Source organism: Thermobia domestica, chromosome 12 (genome assembly GCF_964235325.1).
Source record: "Thermobia domestica chromosome 12, izTheDome1.hap1.1, whole genome shotgun sequence".
NCBI lineage: Eukaryota > Metazoa > Arthropoda > Insecta > Zygentoma > Lepismatidae > Thermobia > Thermobia domestica.
In genome coordinates, this window is record NC_137465.1 from 196403211 (window position 1) to 196418595 (window position 15385).

The 15385-nt window shown below is 34.8% G+C and overlaps 1 protein-coding gene across 2 annotated transcripts in view; it reads right to left on the reverse strand.

Annotated features, from left to right (window-relative positions):
* LOC145666917 (uncharacterized) overlaps nucleotides 1-15385 on the reverse strand; it is a 57316-nt gene that overhangs the window by 22791 nt on the left and 19140 nt on the right. For both annotated transcript variants that reach the window (XM_081734515.1, XM_081734514.1), the window contains one exon: nucleotides 4474-5596. In XM_081734515.1, coding sequence (XP_081590641.1) covers nucleotides 4474-5596 — 1123 coding nt within the window. The remainder of the gene's footprint in view (nucleotides 1-4473; nucleotides 5597-15385) is intronic.

The window sequence follows — 15385 nt, forward strand, 5'->3', positions numbered from 1 at the left end:
TTTGGCAGTCTAAAGATTCTGATAGAAATGGACAATTGTCATATGTGGGGGCTGTGTGGATAAAATACACAATTACTTGTGGCCGATATATTGCAAACATGGTCCAAGGGACGCTCTGCGAAGATAAGCCAGGTACGCTGTATCTTATAGCGTCGAAAGTTGAACCACTCAACAATAACTGCGGGAGTTTTTATTAATGAATCTTTGAAAATTTTGTAGCCAGCAAGTGTGAGGACAAAAAGTTTCTTATCTTGATATTAGATGCTGCTAGGTACATGCTGAAGTCGAGTAGAGCATTAGAACTTTTTTTTAAATTTCCAGATGATCCACATTACATGCTCGGCTCATAAACTTCATAGGGTAGCATAATACATCCGATCTCTATGTCCGGATATCAATTCCTTAATATTAAATACTAAGAAACTCGTTGTGAAAGCAACCCACCTTCCGTATATGGTGAGTATCGTGGAACGTTTCCTCATATTCCTCTTTCCCCTAATCCCATTCTTAACCGCTGGGAAATTTGGCTTAAAATGGAAACAGAAAAGTAAAGCTTGTGTTATTTCGTGTAATGTAAATGTACTCTAAAATCAATTGTGAAGAAAACCTAGAGAGCGCGTTCTCATATCCCTTTGTTTATTTTATTTTCATAATTTGTGTGTGTTAGAAAAAAAGGAAAATATAAACTATAGATATCTAGATATCACAACAATAAATTCTGAAGAGGGGACCCTAAAAATTAAAGTACACTTTCGGTATTATATTTCACCTGCAAAACTTCTGTCACAACTTTGCTACACGTCTGAAAGTCCTCTTTTGTTTTTTGTTATTGTATATTAAGTGCACATTTTAACAAATTTAAGTTGCATGTATACTTCGTGAATTTTAAATGCATAAAAATCCGATGTTTACAGTGTATTGGCAATTGTACTATTCGAACCTGTTGATTATCCAAACCTGTGCAATAGCAATAACATGTTTACAATCCGAATCACAATGAATCCATCAACATAGAACGCAGGTGCAGATCCAGGAGGGAGGGTGATCGGGGCGATCGTTCCTCCCCAGAAGCGAAAGCTTTCTTATTTTATATATATAAATAAAATACATCTCAGAGTTTGGAGCTCTTAAAAGTAGCTCTGAGTAGCAGTATTACAACCCACCGTCCTCCCCCCCTCCCAGAGTTCCGTTGTGGATCCGCCCCTGATAGAACATGAACTGTCGTAAATAGCTCATACTACTTTAAAATGAAAGGGTTTTATTTAAAATAACAGAGCAACTACGTCAAGGAAGTGAAGCAGAAAATAAACTGTTTCTTAAAAAAGAAAAAAAAACTATCCTCATTCTCAACGGATTTGTGTTTCGAGGGCATCACTTTTTAACAATATTATCCTTGACCATGAGCAACTCATTTGAGATTCTCTGTGACATTTGGTAGTGAAACTAAGCTCCCAGACTAAATGTTAAGTGATTGAAAACGAAGTGTCGTGTCACACGCACAAGCTCGTGAAATATACCAATAAACTTCAAAGTCTAAAGGTTATTTGCGTGTGTATATTTGTCATTGTGAATACATTATGGAATTTTATATCCATGCAACAAGATAACAAATACAAAATTCAACAAGAAATGAACACACTGGCTTCGGGGACACATCCTTTGATAATAATGCTTATGTATGGAGTTACCTGTTGGTAAAATGCAATTAAAGTACCTAATGTAAGAAATATGGCATTTTCGGTACTATGGCGACGAAAACTGTCATACTATATGATGTATAGTAATGCTTGAGATAATTCTTGCATTTCTTTTAGGAGAATCTCTATTATTACATTATAGTAATACTCATATTTCACGTGTTCATGTACAATCTTTCTACCACAACAGTTATGTGCCGTCACGTTAGTTTTCAAATTTTATTATTTAAAATACAGTAAAGTCACGATTGTTCGCGGTGCGCATTATCCAAGAGTGCCACATTTAAAAAAAAATTACGAACTCTAGAAAAAAACAATTTTAATCCAAACCAACAACCGGCAAAATGCAATAGGTCCTATAGTGCTAAGGTCGAATATTACTGACAGGTTTACAGTACAGTATTGTTTGTTTTGTTTTTTGTTTACTATTCTATATTTTAGTGATTAGACGTGCAGCAAATGTATTTTTAAAGGTTTATTATCCTTTTTGTACTATGAAACATGGTTTTTATGCTGAAATGTTTTTTCTTCGTTTCTGCACCTCATTTTTAGTCTTTTTTCGGGTTACCTGTGATTTTCGCTATCTGCGATGCTCTTGCCACCCAATTCTGCGGATAGAGCTCCTCCGTGGCTAAGCGGTTAGCGTACGCGCCTTTGGCGTGGGAGACCCGGGTTCGATTCCCGGCGGGAGCTCATGTGGTTCGGATTCCACGTTAATCAGTAGGTCCACGTCTCATATAGCCTCGCTGCTGAACGGGACGTTAAACTCAAAATCAACTCAACTCAACTCCAATTCTGCGGATAATCGTGGCTTTACTATATCTTTGAACTAGTAATGAAAATTCTGACTGCAGTGAAAAAAAAAAAAAACTTTCTCTAATTCTAGTAAATCCTTTTATTATATTTGCACACTTCATTTACTGAACGTGTAGCCTAAATTGAATATTGAATAAGTTCCTTTAATGTATTTTCTCCTAATTCTTGTTCTAATAAATAAAAATTTGTGGTATTTTTGGCAAAAACTTGACTATAGTCCATATCCTAACTTTGAAATCAAATGACTTGGGAACCGAAGGTTTGAACTGTAAAATATTTCACATACTCACTAAGCAACTAAATGACTACCCCAAAGCGAAGTTTTGATCAAGACTAAGTGAGTACTAGGTTCCGTGCTACATATACTCCGAGTCTATTCACCAATTTCGATAGCCTATAACTCATTATAATACCTGACATTCATTTTATTCAAGTCAAAGTCTTCTTTCATGCCAAGTTTGTAAAAAAAATGGAAAAATTTGTCAGATTGCGATTTGTGTGTGTATGTGTGATTTTTCTTTTTAAATCAAATTAAGAATTTAACCAGAAGCTGAAGTGAGATTTTGTATTGTCGTCCATTCAGCTACCTCTAATCTCTTGATAATTCTACGAAATACAACACAAAATCAGGATATTTATTTGAATATTCTTTCTTATTAATTCTGTAATTAAGCCTACTTACTTCAGAAAATAACTGTATTTATGTTGAAAATACCATATCCATATTGCCGTTTACCAAAACTACCCACAATTGTATCGTTTATCAGAACTGCCAAAGCTATTGTCGTTTATAACATAAAACAAAAATAAAATAAGTTCACTCAATGCTTTTTGCCAACGAGTGTTAACATTAATACCATTCTTAACACTACTCAACATCTCGTTAAGGAAAATTGTTTCACGAACGCCTATCATCACTTATTACCGTATAATGGGAACCGTTTATTCAGCTCAATTATCATTGAAAAGATTACAAAAATTGAACCTACTTCAGGAACGTCAGAAGAAAAGGCTGTTACTCTTTGGAACTTAAATAATATCGTAATACATAAATTTAAAGTTCGGTTATTTACACTTCTAAGGCCATTTTTTTTGTCGTTCTCTGTATAAGAAAAAAGAGCCTACAGCCGAGTATAATTCTCCCCCCCCCCCTCTCTCTTTCTCGAATGTTGTATTTAAGACCCAGAAAAGGGCTGCCTCTGGTAGTCCATATACTTGAACTAGAGTTCCCTAGGGCGGTACGAAGGTAGATTTTTCTTTGCCTTTTTTTTTATTTAATTTTATTTATTGCTTCGCTTTATGGAGTTTGTAACAATAATAGGGTGAATAATTACTATAAATATCTGTAAAAGCAATAAAACAAGCTATCATATATGGTAGCAAGCTGCACTGTGTACTTGATCGAAATCGAAATGACTATGACGTTAACTTATGTTCAGGTCAGGAGGGTATTCTTTGTTAAGGCAAAAGCTCTTTACCTACCAAAAAGTGTAATTTCATTAAGTCAGATTGACAACTCTGCAATCCGCCTCCTTCTGTAGAGGGGGTGCAGAAGTATTTCTCACCTGGAGTGTTAAAATATTTAGAGCCGCCACCTTGCTAGAAAACTCATCTTGAATCAATGATTTTTTTAAAAATTAATTTAAGTGGCACAGTAGTTCATAATTTTAGTATTCCAATTAAGCTCTCGTCGCTACAGCTGAATTAACGTACAAGTATCTGCTGTTTATACTGAACTCGTGTACCACTTTATCTAAGAAATTTTGCAAGCCCATAAGATGAAAAGTACGTATGGTTTACGCAAATAGAAGCTTCTAACCCATACTCATTCCTCTTAACAAAACAACACCAAAATGAGCAGGATTCTTATTACTGCTTGATACTAACTATACCTGAAAATGGTAACATTTTAACAGTATTTTTATATTACTAAATATTGTATAGTAAATAATGTACTCACCTGCTAAGTTCCGCTGATATTAAGTTGCTATGAGGCGCATACTTGGATGGATTTTTGTACATGCTACACACCAAACGTTCACGACATGCTTCCTCGTTGAAACCCAATTGCACGAACACATTATCCATTCGCTGAAGGATTGGGCTATAGAATGGGTCGTAGGTCACTGGAACTGTTGTACCCGATGGGGGTGGCTTCGGGGTCAAAATTTGAGGTTGGAAACTTAGTTGAGCTCTCACTACAGCCTCATCGGAAGGTTGAATTAGGGGTGCCAATGGTGAAGCTAAAGGTTGAGGAACCGGTAGCATTTGATGATTGCTCATTGTCTGAGGTGTTTGCATTGGATGTAAATGATTATCAGTGTTTTGGATGAATTGGACAGGAGATGATTGATGAATGAGTTGTAATTCCGGTTGTTGTTGTTGATGGTGTTGGTGATGTTGAAGACCTTGTTGATGTAGCTGATGAAGCTGTTGATAATGTTGTTGTTGATAAGGAGGTTGTTGCTGATGATGATTGTATTGATGAGCTTGAAGCTCAGGTTGGTGTTGAAATATTTGATTCTGCGAGAACTGCATCTGATGAGGTTGAATTTGAGGCTTATATTCGTGTCCGATGATTGACTCCGTCACAGGGTGAGCACTTCTAGACACACGTTGCTCATCGCCTAAGAAGTAACCCCTGTATGCTAGTTGGGCTGAGTCAAACAAATTGCTTGTGTCCCACGAAGATGCTGCTTGATTATTGCTTACCGCCGCCCACGTATTAGAGGGCTGTACATTGTTATTATTCAAGTAGTCAGTCCTTCTGTAATACTCTGAAGGGCCCGATGCAGCGAACAAAGCATCTGGAGGTGGTCCGTAGCTGTATTCAATTGGAGTATGAGGATGTCCTCCTCCACCGATATTGTGATACGTAACTGTGTGATGATGTTTGTGGTAGCAATGCTTGTAAAGATGAGCCAGGAATGGGAATACGAAGAACAAGAATTTCAACAGCAATTTTTTCACAGTTCCAATGCCCAGAAGAAGAGGTAGCAAGAAGAGTAATTTGACTTTAATGAATTTAATGACTAGGAGGATGGCCAAGAAACTAAGCAGTAACTTCTTCTTGAACAGTTTTCCTGAAAATAAAAGTAAAACAACCTTTAAATATATTGAGCTAGTGACTCAAAAAAAAAATATCTAAATTATGTAATAATAATGTGTTAAATAGAGAGTTATTTCACAACATTTTAAAATTTTATTTTGTAATACGTTTATATTCAATAATCAAATAACTTATCTTTAAACGCTGAACACAAGTTTGTAATTTTAGCTTCAATTCTTACGGAAGAGTTCATTGCTGTCTTTCATCGATGTCTATTTTTATAGCAGTTGTCACAAGTATGTGACTGATCTGCTGCCGACTGTTACAGCAATTCTCATAATTACGTAACTGCACTACTACCGACTGCTGTAGCAATTCTCACAATTACATGATTACTTCTGACAACTGCAATAACAGTTCTCACAAGAGCGTGACTGCACTGCTGGCGACTGATGTAACAGTTCTAACAAGTACATTGTAACTGCATTTCTGCTGACTTGTATAGCAGTTCTCACAATTATATGACTGCATTTCTGCCGACTGCAATAGCAGTTCTCTCTTGACGACTGCTGTAATACAGTAGTTCTAACAACTACACCGTAACTGTACTTCCGCTGATTGCTATAGCACTTGTTACAAGTATGCGACTGTATTGCTGTCGACTGCTATAACAGTTCTCACAATTACGTGACTGCACTTATGCTGACTGCTATTGCAGTTCTCATAGGTATTTTACTGTATCCCTGTCGAGTATTGTAGCTCAATTCGGCAGAAATGCAGTCACATACTTGCGGGAACTATTATAGCCGTTAGCAGCTATGAAAGGGTTGAAACCCTCATGGTTCAACTTTTGCTTAGTAATTAAAATTTTCATTTAAGCATTAATTAATCGAACTATCGATCAAATTAATGAATCAAGAATTATTGAGTCTGAAAACTGCAGAACAATACCATACTTCTGTTGGTCACATTAAAATGCAGTGAACAATAACTGATAAACTCTGCTCATTTTTATAGTGCATTTTAAGTAGCAGATTGATTTTTCATTCAACTTTAAATAGTCTTTGTTATCAGTGGCGGCTCTTGAAGGAAGTCTTATCGGTAAGAAATAACCTTTTATCTCTTCAAACTAAGGCAAGAACATTTACCTAATATACTAATTCTTATATACAAAAATTAGAACATTAATAAAATGTTCTGCTCTTAATGTGAAGAGAAAGAAACTCAATTTTTACTAATGTGTCTTTTCTTAAAAGCCGTCTACAAAAATAGAAGCATATGTTAAATTTGTCTCGACTAGTACAGGTCACAGAACTATTAACTTTGATTTCTTTATTTTAGAATAGTGAAGGTCAGTTCCATGTAGATATTTCATTCTGTACTGAACCAAATGTTTTCTATTTCCATTTAACAATTTCTTGTTGATTTCATGGATTCCTTTAAAATGCACTAGGTTAAAGGAAACAAATGATAACAACATATAAACAATTAAGGAAACATTGAGAAAATCCACAGACACGCTATCGCATCAGGTCACATGACCTGGAATCCAACCAAGGACCTCACACTAGAAGTTAGAGTGCACGGTATAACTGAGCCACCGTGCCTCGTGCAAGGTAATACTAAAGAAATTGTTTTTCTTGAAAATCAGGCCATATTTAACTATGATGTTCATTGACAAAGCACATAGTAAGAAGCATAATATTGCAAAGTAATATGGGTAGTTGATATATTGTATATATTTTTGTATTTTGGATACAGGAGTTAAACTGGAATTAAACTAAATTAGAGGTCAACTAAAGTTCAACAGAGGAATTCAAACAATTACCGTTAGTTTGAATGGAAACAACTTTTTACGCTTTTCCAAGAGGCAACTTGCTCTTTGACCCCAGGTCTGATGGGAACCTTTGCAGAAGGTTATATATCTACGGTTATTCATAACACCAACGCGCTTGGCCTACGGCTTTTGGGCCAACTTTACATCTTCTCCATGCGTGTACGTTTCCCTCTAATATTGTGGATGATGAGCATACTCTTTCATACAGCATCTGGGAGGATTCTGGCTTTCTGACACAGTAGGAAGCCAGAGCGATTTATATAAGGAAAATAGAAATTGCCAGGTACAAGTGACTATCTTTGTAAAGAATTCAGAATAACACAGCTCTTGCGTACGTGACACTCTTAATTTTAATTATCATCCTCTTCTACTCCTATTCGTAATTTTCAGTATGTCATAGGAGCCTTTCCTTAATCACAAGTGGAATAATCTGTCCATCCTACCCTTGCTTAACTATCTGAGTGACCTCACTGGGCTACGTTAGGATAAGTGGGCTAGAACGTTTCTTCAGGCTGAATATTCAGAAATAAATATATTCTACCAGACATGTCTATTAAATCTACTCTGGAGTAGAACTTAGGGAACCTTCCTTGGGCGGTGCAATTTTATTCTTTGCAAGCATAGTTGCTTTGAAAGACAAGTAGAAATGCAGTGGTATATGCTTTAACCATGGTATGCTCATTTATAAGGCAAACGTAATAAACAAAAGGTTTATACTGCAACTAGCCTTCGACTAGCTGCGTTCATCACCTCCAGATCGCACAGCAAATTGAATATCCCTAACATATCTCTAATCTTAAGATACTTAGAGATTTGGCCATTTTATTATAATAACTGCAACTCGCACCATATTTTGTTCCCGCCTTTTTGTCTCTTCTAAGAGAAACATTTTTTAAAAAAGCTGCAACACGTCTTTAATTAGTATCTCTCTACTTTTAAGGGATTTCGAGATATGGTCATCTTATTTTAATAATTGCAGCCTTTTTCTTCCCTTAAAGAAACATCAAAAATTGCTGAAACACGTCTTTAATTGACGAGCGTTTTTACAAAATTCGATAGACAGCACAAAACATTTTTTTTTTTTTTTTACAGGAGTTGCGTTTTTGTTATTGTACATAACCTCAATCGAGTTCTGACAAAACGCTCATCATTTAGTATTCTATACACACTGCACATTTCGAAATTTGTCAATTCTCATTTCAAAGCTTGATTGGTAGCATAAAAATCATACCTATCTCATATATATATATATATATATATATATATATATATATATATATATATATCCGTTTCTCAAAATTTACTCTATCGAGTTTTGAAGAAACGCCCCTCAATTATTTTAAATTAAAAGGCTAACTACTAATTTTCACGTGTCTAACCTTCAGGGATTTCGAGATATGGTCATCTTATTTTAATAATAAATTCCAAGCTCCACTCTTTTTTTCTTCCCACATTTTATCTTCCTTTATAGGAGAAATATCGAAAACAAAAGCGCTGAAATATATTTTAATTATTTTAAATGAAAAATCTAAATATCAAGTTTCATGTCTCTAACCTTAACTAATCTCAAATGGTCATCCAATTATAACAATAGTAACCAACTCTTTTTTCGCCCCTTCTAGAGCAAATATCAAAAAAACAATATAACATACATATTGAATATATCTAATTATTTTAAATGAGAAGTCCAAATATTAAATATAATGTATCTAAGCTTAAGAAATTCCGAGATATCGGCATCTTATTATAGTAATAATAATTTCATCCCCTTTTCCTTTTCAATCCCTTTTCTTCCCTTCTAGGTCAAGTACCGAAAAACCTGAAACATGTATCTAATTATTTTAAAAGAGAAATCAATATACCAAATTTCATGTCTAACCTTCACAGACTCCGAGATATGGACATCTTAAGATAATAATGTCATCCCTATTTCCTCTCCTTTTTCACCAAGTTTCTAAAAGCCCTTTCTTAGGGGAGCTAAATCCTACCTACGTATACTCTGTCCAAATTTCAAGTTTCTAGCTTAAGTGGTTTGGCCTGAACGTAGATTATTCCGTCAGTCATGACTTCTCGGGAGCAAGTTCACTACAGGTCTAATAAAAGAAAAATTTCAACTTGACTTTAACAAACTTGTGTCTATGCTGTAGCAGTACAAAACAAAACCAAATAAATTGCTGGTTTTCAATCCTTCAGAGTAAAATTCAAACCCATGCGAATCATGCGGTGACTAGTGTAATCATCCAAAATACTCACTCCAACCATTAACCCTTAAGAGATCCGGGGTTTTGGGGCTATTTTTAGACTTTCAGTCAAGCAGCTAGTGCATCGTCACTATTTATCCTAGGATCATGGTTCATACCTCATTCTCTTCAGAATGGAGTTGGCTTTCAAATGGTACCACTTGCATGCTCATACCATATACCAAGAGCGGGAAAAATGATGTCAAAGGAAAAATTTCGGAAGGAAAATTATTTTCCTCGCACTTTGGCCCCCCCTGGAGCAACCCTGTGTGAACGTAGCCATCTAAAAAAAATCTGATAAATAGTACTTGGTATACTGAATGTGTGTGCCAAATTTGAAGTTTCAATCTTGAATACCAAGGGCGGGAGAAATTTTATCAGGAATTCCCACCATGCCCCCAAATTACCGTAAAACACCGTAATCTCAGGTAAGAAATTTCCTGAGACATCCATAATTACCCTAGGGTCATGTTTCGCCCATCATTCTCTTCAGAATAGAACTGGCTTTCAGGCGGTATGACTCACGTGTCTCCATCATGTATCTAAGGCGGGAAAATGAGGAAAAACGGAATTTTTGGGGTCTAAATATCCTTTGTCCAACATTTAGCCCCCCTGGACCCCCCCTGTTTTAACGCAGAGATCTGACAAAAAAATCTGGTAAATACTACTCGGTGGGCTGAATGTTTATGCACAATTCCAATTTTCCAGGTGCAAAAGTAAGCCCGCCAAAAAAATATACCGACAATGTCCCATATTCCCGTAAAAAGAGGGAAATTTTTAAACATTCCCTGAGACATCCCAAATTACCCTAGGGTCATGTTTCGCCCATCATTCTCTTCAGAATAGAACTGCCTTTCAGGCGGTATCATTCTCTTGTCTCCATTATGTATTTAAGGCGGGAAAATCCCGTAAAAGGGATTTTTGGGATAAATGCCCTTTTTTAACGTTTAGCCCCTCTGTACCCCCCTGTTTTAACGCAGAAATCTGAAAAAAATGTGGTAAATACTACTCGGTGGACTGAATGTTTGTGCACAATTTCAACCTTCTACGTGCAAAAATAAGCCAGCACAAAAATAGTACCGAAAATGTCCAAAATTCCCCTATACAGAAGTATATTTTAATAAAAATTCCCTGACACTTCCCTAATTACCCTAGGTCCATGTGTCGCACATCATTCTCTTCAGAATAGAACTGCCTTTCAGGCGGTACCATTCACTTGTCTCCATCATGTATCTAAGGCGGGAAAATGAGGAAAAACGGGATTTTTTAGGTAAAAATATCCCTTTTTTCAACTTTTTGACCCTCTGGATCCCCCCCCCTGTTTTAACGCAGAAATATGAAAAAATCTGGTAAATACTACTCGGTGGACTGCATGTTTGTGCAAAATTTCAATCTTTTACGTGCAAAAATAAGCCCGCCAAAAATACTTTACATAATCCCCCCCCCCAAAAAAAAGTATTACACGAAAATATAAATTTTAGACTTATGACGTCATCACCTCCTATGTCTCGACACAGGAAGGTGTGAAACCATCCGTGATGTCTTCTGCAATGCCTCTGGACTTGAAAAATAAAAAAATAAAAAAAAACCGGACGAAAAAGCTCAAATAGGAGAGTTATAACGCAATGTACCATGAAACACCCCTATGGTACAAATTGTACCATGGGATCCCCAAAGGGTTAAACATGTGTAGCTCCTCTCTTAATGTGCTTTTCAAAATTGATTGATATCAGTCTTCATTAGCAGTATGTGATCAATTCTTCGGTTTGAAACGAGTTTGTAGTTTTTAGATATGAGTCGCGGTGTCGGCCCGTGAGGTAATTCTTATTTTCGATAAAAATTATTTTATCAGTTGGAAATTGAGGTGAGATACACAATTACTTAAATACATCTTGGTTTGCCTGATCAGAAGATTGTTGCATCCACATTATGTCCACGGCCGTGTGTAAACATGAATGATTTCAACAGAGTTAACAGAAAAGATAAAAAAACTACTATATGCAAGCTGAATTCATTGTAAAAACCTGCATCTCATTATCTCTTTTACTGTTTTTACTCTACAGAAATCACTATTGAAACCGGCCGTAATAGTAAATTTCAATCACTTCCGGGCTTGTAGAGTGTTGTGGGTTGTAATGATGTGTTCTTTTGAGACCCTTAATCGAGTACAGAAAACCGTTTGTCGCTATCTATTACCGTTTTTGTTCTATGACGATAAACATCGAAACCAGAAAAGGTAATTTGAACCACTTCCACTTTGAGTAGAGAGTTGTGGAAGACATGGAACCTATCCTTGGGACACTGAATCGATTGAAAGAAAATGCATCTAGATATCTCCTACCGTTTAGAAAGAAGTATTAAAACCGGAAGCAAATAGTAAATTCGAACCACTTAGTTTTTTGGTAAAGTGTTGGTAATAGTCATGTTATGTTGTCTTGAGATACTGAATCGTATGTAACAAAACCAATTCGCTATCTGCTACTGCTTTCGTTCTATAATGATAAATGTTCAAACCGGAAATTGCTAATTGTAACCACTTCTGGTCTGAATAGAATTTCAACAGAGAAGATGGAATCTATTCTTGGGATGCTGAATCGATTGCAAAAAGAAAAAACCGCATCTTGATAACCTTTATCATTTTTATTCTACGGAAATCAGTATTGAAATCGGAAGTACTAATGAATTTAAATACTTCCGGTTTTGATAGAGTGTTTTATATAGTCATAATATATTGTCTTAAGACACTGAATCAATTGCAAAAAATAATATCTTAATAGCATTTACCTTTTCTGATTTACGGAAATCAGATTGAACTGGAAGTAATAATAAATTTGTAGAGTTTTTTTTTTCTTTCGGATTTAGTAGAGTGTTTTAGATAGTCATGCTATATTATCTTAAGACGCCGAATCGTTTGCGAAAACAGCTTGTTGCTATCTGTTACCGTTTTCGTTCTATGATGATAAATGTCGAAACTGAAAATTACTATTTTGAACCACTTCCGGTTTAAATAGAGGATTAATCGAGGAGGAACCTATTCTTTTAACGCTGAATCGATTGCAAGAATCCGCATCTACGTATATATCTCTTAACGATTTCGCTCTGGTACATATTGACAGATGGATGTCGGACAAAGCCGTTATATAAGACTTCCGACACCTATACATAGCAAGGTTTGGAAGTCTAAAAAACATTCTACAATAACTTTCAATTTTTTTAAAAAATATATTAATTTTTGGCACAATATAGTGCACATGTTTATTGAGACTTTCAGATAATCCACATTGCGTGGGATATTAAGCTAACTTGAAGTAACATTATCGGCAACATAAATATATTAAACTAGCTGAAATACCCATTCTTCGCATGTGTCAGATAAAATATCTGTTAATAAACTGAACAACAAAAAGAAAAAAAATATCGATCATTTTCTACTACATTTACATATCCAGGTAAACGCCCCCTGAGACCCGCTGGTTCGAAATTTAAAAAAAAAGAAAACCTCTGGGCCCCAGCCGATGGAGGCTGTATTTGGAAGTCAACGACTGTGAGAGTATCACCATTCATATCAACGACCGCGAAAACTATGGATTTGACAATAATGTCGGTCATTTTACATTATTTTTACATGTGTTCTCACCGCCCCCCACAGGTAACCCCCGGTTCACATACAATGGTAGCTAAATTTTAAAGTCACCTCTAGTGGAAGTGTCATCATTGATTTCAGCGACAGCGAAAACTATGGATTTGACAATAATATCGGTCATTTTGGATTATTTTTACATGTCTCGATATCCCCCAGGTGACCCCCGGCCCGCAGCCGAATTGGGTGAATTTGGAAGTTAATGCGATCGGAGTTTCACCAATGATCTCAGCGAACGCGAAAACTATGAATTCGACACCAATATCGGTCATTTTCTGCTACTTTTACATGTCCCGGTAAACGCTTCCCCTGAGATCCTTCTTGGTTAGAATTTAAATAAACGCTTCGTTTTGGTCTGGGGCGGGACCAAGGTACCCGTGACCAAAATTTGGTAACTCTCGGTCCACTCGTCTGGTCCCCAGGCCGCACACAGACAGACAGACAGATACAAACAAACTTTTTATTTTATTTATATTACCTAGGTAGATATACAGTATTATTGTATGTACAAATATCATACACTATTCAGTGTTACTTTAGAAACATTACACAGTATTTTGTAATGTTATGTAAATATATTACAGCGTAACGTATTATTATAGTTACACATAGAATATAGATACCTTATTATCATGGAAATATTATACAGTATGCTGTATTATTATAAAGAATTTTAAACAGTAACCAAATATACCGTACAATATTATCCAAGCCCACTCTTCTAATAATAGCTAAACACATTTATTAAATTAATTGCTTATATTTCCTTCAAGGTTTCTTAAGAAAGAATTGTGATATATCTTCAATAATTACAGAGAAGTTGAAATCTTTAAACTTAGGCAAGATGGCATAGAAGCTCTCTTGACTGGACAAGTATACCTGAATCTAGATCCTCCAATTGCCTGTCAATTCTTTTAGTGTTGAAATTTTGTTTCTCTTTGAAAGAAATAGTTAGTTTAAAAATTAATAGAATATTTTCTTCTTGTATGGTTTGCATATGCAATTTTATATTTTAAAAAGTAATGTTTGCAGCAATTTTGAAAATTATGTTTAATATTTATTGTTATTTAGAAAATGTAGCAATTTTTTAAATATTATTTTTAAAATATCAAATAAGACTACTGCTTTATACATTTCTGAATGTATTATTATATTTGACAACTCATGAGATGCAAGTGTAATCAGAAATAATCATAAAAGCATACCTACAATTAAATGAAGTTTCCAATGACAAATTATAATTGTTTTAGATGACAGAAAGAAATATGGAAAAAAGATGAATCAGTATAGATTTGTGATTATAAAGTAAGCATAGATTTTATGGAGAAGCACAAAGATCATATAAAATGTATGTAGAAAATGATTCAATAATTTGTTTATTCTATTTAATCGATTACTCGATTTTTTTCTAAATCAAACCATTCTAATATGAAGTTGTAACAAGACACTCTAAATTTAATTTCACCAAGATCACAAAACTATTCACATCACATTATTAACTTACAATATTGTGAGCAAAGTACCAACGATGAAAAATAGTTTTAAAATATTAATGAAATATGTATAGGTTAAAAATCATACAAGTGCAGTATCTGGTTATTAAGTAATATACCTCTTAATTACAGATTTATGGTTATAATAACTAATAAATAAAATTAATAAATAATTTGTAACAAAGAGAAGAAATCGTGTCGTTGAATAAGACAGCAATAAAAAGGAAAGGTATTTACTAAGGTTTCTCTTAACTTTAACTTTTTCATTTTATGTACACTAAAGTGTATTATAAGAATCATGTAATAAAAATCAAATTCTCTTATCGAAATTTACGGCAATAGTTTTGGAATTGCATAAAGTTTTCAAACTCTTTAATTACAAGATACCAAACACATAAAATTGCAGATAATATTTACTACCTTGAAAATTTTTGAATCAAGGGGAGAATTTCAAATGTAGCGGAACAAACAATGATAAATTGAAAGTGTTACGTAGAAATTATTAGGAGAAGATAGTGTCTGATGAAGCCAAAGTAGATAGTTATCGAAACTGTTACACGTTAATATATATATATATATATATATATATATATATATATATATATATATATAT